The 16412-nt window shown below is 40.0% G+C and overlaps 1 protein-coding gene across 5 annotated transcripts in view; it reads left to right on the top strand.

Moving 5' to 3' along the window:
- Positions 1 to 16412, top strand: part of pou6f2 (POU class 6 homeobox 2) — an 81918-nt gene that overhangs the window by 956 nt on the left and 64550 nt on the right. For 3 of the 5 annotated variants that reach the window (XM_030398652.1, XM_030398655.1, XM_030398651.1), the window contains exons 2-3: positions 145 to 253; positions 5567 to 5754. In XM_030398652.1, coding sequence (XP_030254512.1) covers positions 168 to 253; positions 5567 to 5754 — 274 coding nt within the window. In that variant the 5' untranslated portion in view covers positions 145 to 167. Of the gene's footprint in view, positions 1 to 144; positions 254 to 4451; positions 4656 to 5566; positions 5755 to 16412 lie in introns of those variants that run through there. The other 2 variants (XM_030398654.1, XM_030398653.1) reach the window with 2 other exon arrangements.

Below are 16412 nucleotides of genomic sequence, written 5' to 3'. Positions count from 1 at the left end.
CCTGATTTAATTTACTTAGTTACATTCCACCACTGGATGGTTGTTCAATTTTTTCCGGAACCTATGCATCCCTTGATAAACAAAAACCCAAAATATGAACATAAAGATTATGTTAATTGTCTTATTGGTTTTGTATACTTCCAGACATTCCTAGATTAGGTTTACAAATGAGTCCCTCAGATATGAGTCAAGTGTCCTGGACCTTCTTCATCCTGCTGACGGCTGCTTGCCAGAGTCCAGATGAATGCCAAAGGTATGATTTGCCTCTTCTTTATTGAGATTGTCTCACACCCCCATCTCGCCTCATCCATCCTCCGGAGAATCCTAATGCACTGATACCAAGGGGGAATAATTTTTTTTTTCTTTACAATCTACTTAGCAATGATTTATTGATTGAGGCTTCCACCCTCACAGAGAATTACCGATCCTTTTGGGGAAATCAGATTTTCACACCTTTCATGCGTGTGTATGTGGCACAGGTCTCCGGAGACAGTGTGAGGGGAAACTGACTTTGAGGAGCAGCGGTGTGTGAATCTCTGTGGTGTCACTCCTCTGCTGCCAACGCTATGCCCAATGGATGGACCTGTGATTCTCTGCTGCTCTCTCTATAGTTTTGCATTATTTATCAGTTGATAAATACAGTGTCCAATCTTGATTTCAATATGTTTTCGTTCCCTTTCAAACCTTTAAAACATATGGCTCGCCTGCTCTCATATCATGCATGAGCCCCTCTAAGCATTTCATGGGGGAAAAAAAAGAGAAAATAATAAAAACAACCCTTGCCCTCATAGGAGGAGTCAGATTAGTGTGCTGAAAGCTTTGATGCTCCAGAATGTCAGCTCCATGGATCGATCTTGCAAAAAACACACACACACCTGACCAATCAGAGGCGTCTATCTGTTGTGGACCTGCTGGGCACCGTGGTTTACAAGCTTCAAAGAGCTCCTTTTAATACACTGCTTTGATAGCCCTCAGCCTTCACTGACCCGCCGACCATCCACTGGGGAGCATTTTAGCTTTAGTGGAGTAGAGAGGGATAACTGCTGATCATATTAATGAGTCTGGAAAAAAAAAATCACCTTGAATCCTGACTACTTTTACAACTGCCCTGCTATTCCAAAAGAGTGGATACACAGGAAGTGGATTAAGTAGTTATTACACAGATACAATTATACTTTTTTTTTTTTTGCATATTTTACCATAGAAATTATTAATAGCGCTTGTAGACATCTGCATGGATAACGGTGCTTTTGTGTAATTGGCACTGAACTACACAAAGATCCATCTACCACAAGAGAGGGGAACAGTTTGGTTAATAACCCTAAGGGGGAGACAAATCATCATCTACCATACCACATTAGACACTGAGGTCTTGGGATATTTGCCCGATACAGCAGGGAAACATAACAGAACAGTAATTCAAGAGTGGTGCTCCAGAACTATTGGTTATTATTGATATTAACGCAAAAACTTGTTATATATAAAGTTGAGATAAAGCTGCACTTTAATCTTAGTGTTGAGTTCTTTTAAAGGTTGACAAATCAACACAATAACTTTGAGAAAGAAAAGATTTTTATGGAGTTTTGATAGTCAGACAAATTCTTTTTAGTAAAACATTCCTCAATAACATATATGAATTTGAAGTCTTCTTTTTATATTTAGTTTGAATCCAAATCAATCCCTGGAAAATGTAATTAAAGAGACACTGAAAAGTTGGCACATTTGTTTTAATTTGCTGCAGCTATGAAACCAAATGCACAATGCGCAAATTTTAGCAATATTTGTGTTCCGGTATTGTTCGAGTCATTACAATTGCATTACAAGGAACACTAACTCATTAACTTCCAACAGAAAAACAAATCAGCTAACGACTGTCTTAATTTATTTGCTTTTTAGCCAATAGACCAAATAGAATAATGATAATGAGCTTTAAAGTAAGCTGCCGTAGATTGAGGGCATGTAATAAATGATTTTATGTATTGTATTGTGCTTAAATACACTTGTTGTCTCAGAAAGTCTTGTAACCTGACATTATTGCATTATTGAGATTACAAAACTCATAACCTGTGTGTGCAGTTTTACACCATAGTGTGTTTCACTGGAGAAGTAAGGAAATTATGTGTACACATAAACGTCAGTCTGCATACTAATATTTTTAAGCATTTAAGCATTACGTACTTTTAAGACTCTGTTTTGAAATTTTTCTTCAGTCCAGCACCTTTTTGTTTAACTTTTTTGGATGTGTGGACTTCCAAAACTTCTTGCAAAGACAAGCTGCAAAACTCATGCTAATTTCACCTGGTGGTGAGACAGAATTAGAAAGATATTAAAAAACAGAAAATACAGTATCAATTAAATCTAATAATCTAAAGTTTTATTGTCACTAGAATTCCAAAGTCAGTTTGTGTGAGAGAAAGTTTAATTTGTCATATGCATGGCTGCAACTAACATGATAATTCTTTATTAATTTACCTTGAAATGCGTGTTAATATATCCCACAGCCCAAAGTGATTCAGTCGCCATGCTTGTGTTATTTAAGTGGTGGTCCAAAACCCAAAGATAATCAATTTATTATCATGTTTCAGAAAGAAAAAGACCAGACCAGACCTCTATTTGTCCATTTCAATATAACACTTTTGAAGTCTGTCATTTCTTAAACAGTTTGAAATAGGTATGTTAGTGGATGTATTGCACCATTTCCTTTTCATTAACCAGAAGGACTGAAACCCCTCACCCAATGTCCCTCATACTGGGACACTGTTAAGACCACTAGCTATTAGCATGGATATCTGATGACACTCTGGACCCTCTGCTAACCGCCGATTATTTGGCCACGCGGGGTGTTTGGTGAGCAGGAGGCAGAGGGGGGATCAAGTGCTTTTTCTTGTTCTTGCAACCTGTTCCAGGGCTGTGGCCAGACTGAGTGAACAGAGAAGAAATGAGACAAACCTTCTCCCTCATGTCTGCTCCCACCGACCTTCTTACATCCTCATGTTGTTACTCTAACCAGAGGTCTAAGGGCTACTTAAAAAAATTAAGCTAATCCGTCACACATCCACTGCCTAGAATCGGTAATGTAATTTCTTATGGTAAATTCTTAAATATCCTCTTTTATTACGGACTTTTACAATAAGATTACAGTTATCCCATTATGTGTAATTGCATTAGTCCCTGAGCTTAAATTAATAAACACACGCAATTTGGTGGCTAGCTGTTTTGAAATTAGGTAATTAACTGCTGCGTAAGATGGTGAGAGATGTGTTGCCCCCTTATCCTGGAGCCTCAGAGGCCAGAGGAAGATTAGAGCTCTGATCTCATTCCCAGCACTTGTTTGGAGTCTGTCAGGAAGAGAAATGCCAGCATTAGAGAGGTACCGCCACACTCCTGATATGATGAAATAAGGAGAAAAGGGGAAAGGGAAAAAGATGGAGGGATGGACAGAAAGGACCCTGCCCTTCTCTGAAGTGTCAGTAGCTTGGTTATTCTATTTTTCATCGTAGCTGCTGGGGCAAAGATTCCCATTTTTCCTTTATTTTTTTTCCCCCACCTCGTAACAAAAACCACTGCTCTCATTTTTTATAGGTCTTGCAAACTCTCATGCCCCAGTGAAAATTACATTGTGAAACGGTAGAAATTTCAGGGCTGCCTGTGCTCTCCCCTGTCCCTCTGAGCTTTCAAACAGTCAACAGACTGTGAAGAATAAATAATAAAAAACTATTGATTATTTTGATGACTGCAAGATTCAATTAGGTATTAATTTTGCCCTCCAGTGGACCTATCAAGCAACTCAAAAGGAGAGGAGGTGGGAGGTGGGGGTGGACCCAAATGCATGCAGAGTGTGGCCAGGCTCAGACAGAGGGGAAAATGTGTTTACCTCGGCGGGGAGAGAGGTGCATTGATGCGCAGTGTCCCACATTTAAGTGCTCCACAAATGAAGCCCTGATGACTAGTGACATTGTTACCAGGGGTATGAGTATTGACCAGCCGGCTCACATTTTTAACGACAGCTTAAACTATTTCTATTGATTTACATTTTCATAGATTATCATGTGTCATATCAAAGAGGGCTGAGCACATTAAAAAGGCCCCTCTGGGCAGGAACTCATCGACCACCCCGATAAAAGTGTGGGGGGTGTTTGATGGGTGTGGGGGCAAGATAAGAGTCACCCCCCTCTTTTTTCCTTCCTGCCTATATGTGCTGGTCACCTGTCCTTTGCTCAGATATATTTAGGCTGGACTTGATTCATAAATAAGGAAGAGGACCATCGTCCTGCTGCTGTGTGTCTGCGTCTCAGAGCCTGAGGTGTGTTGAACACTGTCTGAGGAGCTCTCCAGTCAGGGGACACAAGGGGGAAGAGACAGAGGGAGTATAGGCGCGAGGTTGTGTGTGTGTGTGTGAGGCAGAGAAAGAGAGAGAGGGAGGAGGTGACGTCTCTTGTGCCGGGCTTAGGAAGCAACCTCAGGCTTGAACCTGTGGCGGTCGTTCAGATACACAAAGGTTGAGTTGGCTGCTTCTGGTTCAGTAGGAAGCATGTTCTAGCTGGTGTCTGCACTGTGGTGGCATGTTTTAGCTGCTGTGTGACCGACTTCAACAATTGGACTTTCAGAACTCTTTTTTTTTTTCTCTCTCTCTTTTCCTCTGGAGCTTCGCTTAGGTGAGAGCAGTTTTTAACGGAAACTTTTCTGTTTAATGTTTGTAGAAGGTAAACTGTATTCTGTTAATTGGGTGCAAGTGCTGGAACTTGCTGTAGATAACAATGTCACGTTAAAATGCTCTTACATATATCTTTTTCGTAAACAGTGATGTTTCAGTTTATTTCACTTTGCAGAATTTATTTCATTTATTCTTTTCCAAGATGCTCAGACAGATAATGCTCCCATGTTAATCTTTACTCTTATCATGTAGATGCTGTTCATTCGCGTTTCTAAGTGCTGACAAAAAATGAAAATAATTGGGAGAAAATTTTGGGAACATCAGTGACTTCATCTCTCGTTTAAATCAGGCCTTAAGTTCACGTTGCCTCACACTCTGAAGCAAGATGTCACCTTTGATCTCATTTTGTGTCCCCAACTGTGCGAAAATTGATATAATCACTGGTGTGTGTTTTCTCTCCTATCTTTATATCTGGAATTATATTTATTTCATTTATTTATCAGCGCACAGCCAATGGTCCTCTTTGTAGACTGCTGTCAGCTTAGTGTTTGCTGAAGATGAGGCACATGTCAGGTAGTAATGAGCCCTTGGAGATGGATGTATCACCGTTTTAGGGCTGCAGGGTATAATGGTAAAGCCACGCGATCCGTAACAGTTCTTCACCAGGCAGCAGCCGGCAGTATCAGCGGGGTAGCACCAGCCACAGATAAAAGAGAGAGCTGGAGAGGGAGGGAGCAGGAGAGAGAGGGAGAGGGAGAGTGATGAGTGAGCAATAGAAAGGAGAAGCTGGGTAGAGAGAGTGAGTAGAGACATAGAGAAGGACCCGGTGAGGGTGAGACGCAGAAGCACATCTAACCAGGGGTGTTTTTCTCTTTTTTTTCCCTCCTCCCTGTTTCCCACCTGGGCTCCCAGCTCCCTCCAGGATCCGATGATTACAGGGCAGCTGAGCAAGCCGCTGCTTTCCCTGCGCAGCGACATGAGCGCAGCAGAACTCCGGGCGGACGACAAAGCAGCCACTTCAGACAGCGATCTGAACGACGAGCCCCTGCTCCTGCCCTCCGAGGCCACGGACAGAGAGGGCACTCCCAACAAGCTGTACGGTAAGTCAGCTAACAAACCTCCATTTGTCCATTTTCTTCCATAAAGATGCTGGCTGAGGTGTGTTTGAGGCAACAGTGAAGTGAAAACGGTGGGCTTCCAGTGCTGGGACAGGTGTCAGCAGTGTCAGGCAGCAAACTAAGTTTTAGAGCAATGAACAAGTCAAGGTTTAGCTCTTTTAAAGCTTTGATATTGTTTTGAGGAAAGTGTATTTTATGTCACTTTTGTGTGTTAAGATGCACCTTGGGACTTTTAGACATCGATTTTCTTGTTGTCAGGTTCGATGAGAGTGCATTTATAAGACTACATGTACTTCCTATTTATTGTATTTTCTTTTGAAGATGCGGCACGGTTTCATTTAATTATTAGTCATAAAAGAATTAGTAGATCAATGTGACCCTTTATCACTGCTGTATATTTTACAGCAGCTTCTTTGCATGACTCTCCTAAATATAAAAAGTATTTTAAAGTTTAACTGACCATTTAAAATCTAATCTTACTGTCGGGATATTTTGCTTTAAACCACTTTCAGAACCTTGGTGGTGTTTGGTCATGCTATGTATGTTTTCTTCAATTCAAATAGATAAATTGTAATATTGTTAGAATTAGTATCAAATTATGCAGATGAATATTAACTTAGATTGAAACCTTAACTTTATATTAATTATTGTATTTATCATCTACATATCATATATAATATTAGTGTTATCAGTTATTACTGTAGAGGTTTATCTTCTCACAGTCATTTATTTTCAGTTTTCAGTTTATTCAGTTATTTTTACTCTGCAAGCTAGATTTCTTCTAAATTAGCCAATTTCTATATCAGCATGCCTCATTATTTTTGCAGTTATCTCATTAATTGAGTGTTCACACTATTTTGGTATTTTGCCTAAATCAATGTGTGTGTGTTTTTTTTTATTATGAGCTGTTTCAGTCATGTGGACTAATTCAATCACCAAGCGTTGTCACGAATCAATAAGCATAATGATATAAATTACCATTTTAGCAAATTATCAAATTAATTGTAATGAGAAAGGTAATGTAGCTCTAAAGGTTTTTTTTTCTTGAGATGCTTGAGATTTTATAATCATTAGCATCAAAAATAATTACAAACTGAATGTTTATATTAACATCAAATGTAAATGTAATACAATGTCCAGTAACTGATGGACAAATGTTTGCTTATGGAGAGAGCTACAGAATTTAAACTTATATTTGATTTCAATTGAATTATTTGTATTTGTGAAATGTATCCATCTCCACTAAACAAATTATTTTCAAGAGTGGCAAACAAATTTAAAGGACTACCTAAAAGAGCTTCCAAAAATGTGCTCAATATATCCTCTTTATTTGCTCTTTTGTCAAGTTTTAATATTATTATCATTGGAGCAATTGTTTTTTATTGGGATGCAAGGTGACAAAAATCTCTCTCTGATGGCTTCAGATGTTGGTTTTAGTTTTAAATATTGTTATAACTGTCTTTTCTTCTCTGCTTGTGATTGTCAGTTTGTCTATTTTTCTATTTCTGAAAGTTAAACTGTGGGTTTATTTCAGTGTGTATGCGTGTGAAAGAAATGTTGGCATAGAACTGTTTGATTGCTGGTTATGAATTAATACTGCAGTAAACAGTGCAGATTTTTTGTTTTTTGAGATTTTATGAGAAGTGTTTATGTCGTGTATCACTGTGTCTGGATCTGTGTGTGCGTGCGTGCATGCGTGCGTGCGTGCGTGCGTGCGTGCGTGCATGTGTGTGTGTGTGTGTGTGTTCCCTGGGAAGTAGCAGAGAGTATAGTATAGTGCCCATATTCTGAGCTTGCCAAACATTTGTGAACGGAATAAATTCAGAGTTTGGAGGAGGGATAGCCAAATATTACTTTCAGACCTCATCAGTGAGAGTCCAACTGTCTTTTAAATCCTTATTTCAAGAATAAGCCAAGGCTGGAGTCTTCTAAACAAGAACTGTGTACCGCTGCGTTTGTCTCAGAAGTGTTGCAATTTGGTTTAATAAGCATCAAGTCTCTCCCTCTTTGTTCATTTCTGATCAGTCTCTATCTGACTCCTCTCCTGCATCTCTACTTTCTGCTTCTCTTTTTGTCCCATGCATGCACACTTAAAGGTTGTTAAATGATTGACATTTAAATTTGAAGCAATTTTAATTGCCATAAGTCAATTAGTCGTCAAGTAGTCAATTAGAAAATATTAAATTGCTTACTGCTGTAACCGTAAGATTTTAGTATCCATTTTGTTCCTTGGTGACCTGTCTGTATACAGCGTGTGGCTGGTCGGAACTGTTCCAGTGTAACTTGTGAATTTCTCTCTGGCCAGTGGCAGAGCCCTGGGCTGTGCCAGCGGCAGGTTTGGTGTGGGAACCACTGCCCACATGAGCTGTCAGAGAGAAAGGCAGGGAGTGACGAGAAGACGTGGCACAGTCGTGTCCGCTGCTTTGGGATACAGGAGGGAAGAACAAGAGAGAGAGTGGGGGGTAGAAGAGAGAGACTCAGCGTCTTTTTATACATTTTCTTAAAAGCTAGAGAGCAGAGAGAGTGGTTGGTCACTTACTTTAATCTCAGTCGAGAATTAGGATGGTAGTCTCATGTCCTGTTTTTTATTAAGTTGAAGTTTGAGGGAATATTTTGGAAACTTTATTTGAAGCGGTACGAGTGTAGGCAGCTCTGTGCAGCCTATTCACATCCAATTGAGCGTAAAACACATGGCTTTAAAGGTAAAAGTGAAAGATAGTTGACATTTTGAGGATGTTCAATTTCTATACAATGAGCAGTATCTGAAGGTGTTTTGGCTCTTTAAAACAAACAGTTGAGACCGTAAAACACTGGTTTTATTTTGTAGGTATTTGAGCCACATCAGCTTGTATCCTGCTCTGTTGTCAACATGAATGCCACTAATATGAAAACTAGGCCTAACATTATTCAGTCGTTTTTTTTTATTGTGGTTCTGAACTGTGCAGAAGCCACAAAGATTCTTCCCCTTTACTTCCGTAGTGGTGAAGAAGCGAGGAGTAAAATAAAACCGGATTCCTTTCTAGTAGAATGCTCCAATTTCATGATTGACATGACGCAAAACCAACGCACTTATCACATGCACAGAGAGAGCGAGAGAGTAACAGTACACACCAGTAGTTTCAAGGAAATGCAAATCATGTCGAGACTTAATTTGCTCCAGTAGGACTCAAGTGGTAGTGTATCTATTGTGTCGACAGCACGAAAATGATCATAAATGCTGTGAAACTGAATACATCGCGACTAAGTTTAGAATTGTTTTACTACATGCATACACAGAGTTTTCATAACAGTTAGCTGAAAGTGTGCACCTCTTGATTCATGCCTTGATTCATCTTCTGCTAAGGACAAAATACAATTAGTTATGAACCTGCAGAAAATCTGTAGAGTTGCAAAACTTCTCATGTCATTGGTGCTGTTTGTACTGAAAGTACTATAAATACACAACCTTGTATGATATTGTAACAGTTTTAAATCATCATTGCTGCAAAATCTCCGCTATCGTTCCATGAAGTGAATGATATGATAGCTCTGTGACTACTTTACTCTACTGTGATTGCAAGCGCCATATGTGTTTTTATATTTAGAGAGCCTAGCCCAACTTTTCTTTCCTACAGAGTTGACTTATGACTTTGGTTTGTGCTAGTATGAGAAGGAGAAGTCAGTGGGAGACAATGACAGTAGCGGTCATGTTTGTCTACAGTAAATTGTCCACCTTCTACACCCACCACCACATGCTTACCGCAGTGGTGAAAGGGTCGTTCTCCTCCTAAAAGCTTGCCTGTGCAAATAGTCTTCCACTTCAGCTAACAGGGGCTACGAGGCACCACAAACATCCTGCCGCCTTGTATTTATTCCAAGTAGAAGTGGACATTAGGTGGGAAAGCTGTGGTTAGTAGGGCAAGCAATTTTTTCAAAAGACGAGATGGTGTTGGATGCGTACAGTTTCTGTCTTCTCTTCTCAAGCAAATCTCCCCCTTTCAGACATCAACAGACAAGATAATAAGACACTCAGAGCACAATTCCGTATTATATTCAGCAAGCAAAGGCTCATCTCTTGTCAGTTTGCATTTACTCTCCCAAGGATGTGACGCTTCTATCATCATGCTGTCAAAGAGAGCCAGGCTGGAACGACAGGAGCACTCATTTCATACACTTACTGTCTACATGAAATGGCCTGCACTTATACGGATTCTGCCAAAATGGTGGAACATTTTCACAAAGGTCACCTAGAGACCCCCCTCCCCAAAATGAATCTTTCATTGATTCCTGGTATTGGAGGTCATTCAGAACAAAAAAAGTCCACGTCAAACGGCACATCTGCTGTAATGCTGCACCTCGGTTTTAAGTATTTCCAGGCTTATAAGTCTTTATTGACAATCAGATTGTTGTCTAAGTTAACTTAATTTCACTGTAACTATTCAGGGACTGGTCAGGAAGTATTATTTTGGAGAGAACTTTGTCGCAGTACTAATCCTTAAATGTAGCGTTGAACTATTTTTCATGATGTGGAAGTTACATCAACCATCTTTTTTTTTACTTGGCGGATGTTGTTCATGGATATCTGTTCTAGTTTTAAAAATTCACCTGTGTGTTTTCTATAGCATTTAAGTGAACAGATTCCTTTTTACTGAAAGTGACAGATGTCAGTTTAATTAACAAAAGTATTAAAACACATCTCGATTCCCAATGTTTTGTGTATTAGCATATTTAATATGATGTGCATACTTAACAGTGTTTATATTTTCTATAGATGTTGGACAAAACTACTGTCTTTCGTGCAAATTTCTCTTTTGTGTTTGCAAATTCATACACACATGTAGACACACAAGGAGACATGAACACACACACTGCTGCAGGCACGAGTTCTTATTATTTTTGTGTAATCAGCTTAGTGAGCAGGATGCATGATGGGATAGGCTGCTTGCTGATGCAAAGAGCCTCGTAATGTTGTGTGGTGAGGTTAAGTAATAAAGTGGCGCAGAACCCGGCGCTGAATGGGCCACGCTGAGTAAATAAGAGTGGATAAAGAAGACAGAGGGAGAACAAGTCTCTCCCCAGGAGGTGGATCTCATTATAGGGATTTCAGCTGTCTGCACAAACTTGAAAACAAGCTTAATGCATGCCTATAAAGCAGGTGTAATACATTTGCTAATGTGCCCACAGTGCCCATGGCTACAGCAGCACAATCACTGCGTGGCAGGGAAGATGGGGACGTCTTGTTTTCGATGCAAACAGCAGCAAAGGTCATCAGGTTACACGGATGCTTGGTTATACAGAAATGACTTTGAGCAACACAGGGAACTTCAGAAAAACTGACAATATAATTCTCCCTGTTGTTTGTATATTTAAAGTTAAGAAGAATATTTGTGTCCAGACTAGCAACTATTTCTAAAGGAAAGCACAAGATCTGTAGGTGGATAGCTGTGGAGAAAATAAATTGAATTTCAACATGCATTTATTTAAGTTATACACTTTCTTTAAGTTGGGAATTCATTTTCAAAAAACTTATATGTTGCAAGGCATGCACTCCATAACCAATATCAATAAGCCTTTCATGTAGAGCTAACAAAGAGGCATCACATCTCCTGGCACGGACACGGTTGGTGTTGTTGAGATGTAATTGAAGCTGCAAGGGTCACATTTTCGGAATAGAAATTACAGTCTTGTCTTTGACTTGTGTGGCGTGAACCAGAGATGCATCCCACAGCCCTTGTGTCCTTCACAAGCCTTTATTATTTATAACGCTCGCTCTTTGAGCAATGACCAGTACTAATGCATAACCTTCTGTCCTTCTGGCTGATTCGCTTCCTTTGAAACCAAAGATTGAGGCAGGAGAAGTGGGTGTATGGTGGATGAGGCAGGGGTGTGGGCGGGTGGAAGGGAAGGGGGGGCAGTGTAGGGCAGCAGAGATCCAGGCTATCGAGAAGTTATTATGTTTTTTCCCTTTATATCTGAGGATGTGGAATAACACTGTGATGATTCTTTTCTCCAGAACAGAGTTATGTGCTTCAAAGCAATACTATTTCCTGACGTCCCTCCTTCCACTATTTGTCTGCTCCACAAGAATAATGTGCTGGCAGGGGTGGGGTTGGGTGGGGTGAGCATCTTTTAGCGACATGATTATTTGCTTGTTTCCACCTTTACCCACTCAGTTCTGTAAATAACAGTGCAGCAGGGGAACAACTAATACAGGAGTTTGTTCATTTCTGGATAAACTCTGTTAAGCTCAGGTTCAGTGGAGGTAAAGATATACTCATGCGCAGCATGTAACGCCTGATGTTATCCCATAGTGATTGAGCCTGTGCCGCAGCGCTGGTGTGATCCATTGTTATTATACCTCTATGACAGAAGGAACGGGTGAGGAGGGGGGAGGAGAGGAGGCTTTGAGGGGCAAGGGGTAGAAAGTGGGACATAGGCAGCATTAGTGCCGGGTAGCCTGGGGGGCCACGGCTGATGTGTCAGGCATGACATGTGGGTGTCTAGCCCCCCACGCTCACTCAAACACACATACACTGGACTGCCCTCACACCCCGATGGCTACTTCTGAGAGTCCTGCAGTTGACCAGATGCAACTCAGGATGGACAAAAATCCCAAAGAGGGATTGCAAGTTATGATTTTTTTTTCTGTATTATTTATCAATATGTTGATTATTAAATGGGGAAAAATGGTCATGACATGTCCATCCAAACTTTGAAGTTAATTTTTCAAATAGTACAAATCTAAAATATATTTGATTTGAGATCATCTAAAAGATAAAAAAGAAATCAACAAATCCTCATATTTGAAAAGGTGGAACATGTGAGTTTTTGATAGTTTGGTTCGGTGAATAGCTCCAAATGATTATTCAATTGAAAAGAGTACTTTTGAATTGTCTTCTGTCGATTTACCTGTGGATTAATTAACTTGCAGCACTAGCAATAAATAAGCAGAAAATACAGTGAATGATATATTGGTGATATGATATAAAAAATGCATTGGGTAATTTCTGATTATTGAATTCGCACTGAAGTTAACAATTTGAGGAATCATTGCAAGAAATACGTGTTTATGTTATATTCTGTGTATGTAAAAATATTGGCTGATATATATCAATATATATCAAATTTCATTCTTGGAATAGGCCCGAAAAAATCCAGAATCTGTTGAGCTATACCTTTTTTTCTTGAAGTCATAAACAGGGCTGCAATTTAAGATTATTTTCATTTTTGTTTAATCTTCTAATTTCCTTGATTCATAAATAAAGCGTTTGGTCTAACAAACTTTAAAATAGTGACATACATTTACATTACTATTTCAAAAATGTCTTCAGATGTCTCATTTTGTTCTACCAATAGTCCACAGCACAAATATATTTACTTCAACATGGAGAACATTAGAGAAGATGAAACCAAAAATTGTTTTATTTTTCTTGACAATAAACCTTATTAGATATCAAAAGTGATGAATTTTCTGTTGACCAACTGATAATCCTTTCAAGTCTAGTCAAAAGACCACAAACAGAGTGAGAGGAAGGCCTTTATTGTGCACAGGGTTGCAGGCTGCTGGCAGCAGAATCCTATTTACAGCAAATATCATTTAAGTAATTTGGGAGGAGGAGCAAAAGTGAAGCAGGCATCTCCTAAAAGGCTTACAGCTCTCTAAAGCTAGTCTTCATCTCAGCGTCCCTCCTTTGCTGATGGCCATAAAAGGATGAAGAATAATTTGGATTGTTATTTGCCTCTTTCAACCCTGAGCTAATCAGGTTGACATTGCTTTGGGAATGAGGAGGATGCACCACAACAGATGTGCTCATGTGCAAAGTGTCCCAAGTCCCCCGTGAGGCTGCAACACAAAAGCCCTCTCCCCCTCCCTCCTCCATCCCTTCGCCATCCTTCTTTCCCCATCACACCATCTCTCCTTCTTGACCTTTGAAATGGGCATTGCCTCTTCTCACCAATTTACCTCCCTCTGGTCCCTCTTGTGCTTGTGCTGCTTCCATCTCCACTCCAGCATCAAGGGAGAGCCAGGTAAGAGCTGGAGCAGAGCACTCTCATGTCAAAGAGCCTTTTGGTGAAGACCTGTGGCCTCGAGTGATAGCATAAGTGTTGGAGCACAGGGTCCTTACTGCTTTAAGCATCGTTTGCATGCAGATTCTCCACCCAGTGATCACAAACTGGCTTACTTCTACAAACTCAAGTGGACTATTTCCTGTTGTTTATGTCAAAAACATCCAGCCAGTGGAGGCATCTATTACACCATCTCATCATATCCTCCTTGCCTGCCTGCCCTTCTTCTTCTTCTTCTTCTTCTTCTGTCCTCTGTGTCTTCCCTTCTCTGCTTCAGGCTTAACAGTCACCTCAGAAATGGTCACAGAACTGCTGAGGTGTAAAATCCTTTCTGTTCGGCACACTCCACGGCACCACCTCCAATGTAATTCCTTAACTCCATAATTCCACTTTGTGCCAGAATAATGAATGAGATAGATTTTTTTCTCCCCTGTAAGGTCTACGCCCTTGCACGATGAGGAATCAGGCTTTAATGTCGGGGGGCCCGCAGAGATTGCCGTGGCCTCTTCTCCCTCTTGCCCTGCGCTGGGCTCTTAATTAAGGAAATGACAGCTCTCTGAGCAGCAGCAGTAGCCATAATGTAGCTAATAGTGTTACAGGCAGCCACTCAAAAGTCAGTCTCTGGCGATTTTCTATCCCCAGAAAGACTATTGAGCTATCCCGGGCAGCTTCTCCACCCCAGACTCTAAACAGAGTATTACTTCCCTGCTGGCCCAGAGGGAGCCATCTGACTAAGAGCACCTGGAGTTATTGGCAGCAGATTATGCCCTGTGTTATTGTTGAGGGCTTTGGTGGGAGTAATGAAACACTGGGCTAAATCACCAGTGATTTTGGCTCCCTTGCATTCTACAAGGAGTAAAGTAAATCACTGTAAAGCCTACATTGCATGTTATAGTCCGCTCTCTGCTCCCTGTATGCAACATCACAGTTTGGACTTTATTTCCAGGCTGCTTCAGAAAAATGAAAGCGAAGTGATCTGTCGGTCTACATTTCTTTCTCTCTCAGTTCTCTCTGTGATGCCACATCAACTTTCCAATTGGTATTAACAAAATCAATGGTCAAACACTCTGGGACAATTGGTTGTGTATTGATGGAATTAAACCTTGTGTATGATGTGGCTTGTTGTTTATCTGCGGCCATTCTTTACGCTTCAGCAGCTCACAGATCGCTGTCCTGCAAACACTCTGAATCAACAGCACAGCGCACGTTTCATGGTGGAAATTATATTTCTGTGCATGTTTCTTGTGCTATAAATTCATCTGCTTCATTTTATCCTAACAGTTAAGAATGTAATTAACTTGTAATCTTCAGTCTTTTTAAATGTGTTCACATGTGAAATTATTTTTCCACGGATTAGATTTCAGTGGCAAAATGATTGACAACATCTTAATAGCAAACACATGCACTCAGCCAGACATTTTCAAAAGGACCATTATAAAAATGGGGGTTGGCTGTTCATTCTGAATAGGCTGAATCGTTACCAGGCCTCTCTCGTACATTTGACAACTTACATAATGCATTTCCACTAAAATAGCTTAAGTGTTAAAGCTTCTTTTATGGGCAAAAATTGATTCATGAATGCACTGAGGCGAAAGCTAACATGAACACAAAGCTTTCAATAACACCCATTTTATTCAGACTGTCAATGTATGAAGCGGTTGCATTAGACAAGGTGGCATGCTGATTGCTTTATGAAATCCAGGCTAATTGTTTTGTGGTGTAGTCCTTGGGGCACCCTGCATTAAGACAGGCCGAATGAAGTCAAATAAATATAGCTCTTTACCCCCCCTCAACCACACACACACACACACACACACACACACACACAGAGGGAGAGCACACAGAGACCTTCTGCCTTGTGTGGCATTGAAAGTCGCTCTCCAGAGGCCACTTTGGTGATCAATGAAAGAGAATTTATATAGTGGTGGATATTGGCAATATTTCCATTATATAAGTCACATCAAATTGCACCCTGTGACTCGTAATAAATTTAATTATTTCAGTTAAAAACACTGAAAATGTCATCATGTTAGTGTCAAAATGAGTTTCAAATTCACAAGACTCAAATTCATCCTTTTACCTTCAATTAAAAGCCATGAAAACAAACATGTATGTATATTTAGAATGATGATATAAGCTCAAGACATTAAAAGAAAAGACCTAAAGCCTGTATGTCCTACTGTAGATAAACGCAAAGCTGTGTTGAATGCACACCGCCTGTTCTTTCATCCTTTTGGCCTCTTCTTTCATCTCTCCTCACATCAATACGTCCATTCATTCCATTTTATTCATTGTGTAATCTGCTTATAATCATGGCATCAAAGGACTATCTTTTTCAGTAAAGTTTCTCTTTTTTTCCACTGCAGTATTAATTTCTATCTGGAAATCCATTTAAGAATCATTCACATTGGATAAGTACATTTTCTTTAAAGAAAAAGAAAAACATGTACAAAGAATCCAGTAATAAAAAAGAATTGAAGATTGACTCCCTGGATATTTCTCCTGTCAGCTATTTAATTTAGTTAAAGAAATTACACAAATCCTCTGGGGGAAGATGTGCATGTGTATTTGTTTATCATCGATTTTTTTCCCTG

The sequence above is a fragment of the Sparus aurata genome, chromosome 19 (genome assembly GCF_900880675.1).
Source record: "Sparus aurata chromosome 19, fSpaAur1.1, whole genome shotgun sequence".
Lineage (NCBI taxonomy): Eukaryota > Metazoa > Chordata > Actinopteri > Spariformes > Sparidae > Sparus > Sparus aurata.
Note: the sequence above shows the minus strand (reverse complement) of the source record. Positions and strands in the feature narration are given on the sequence as shown.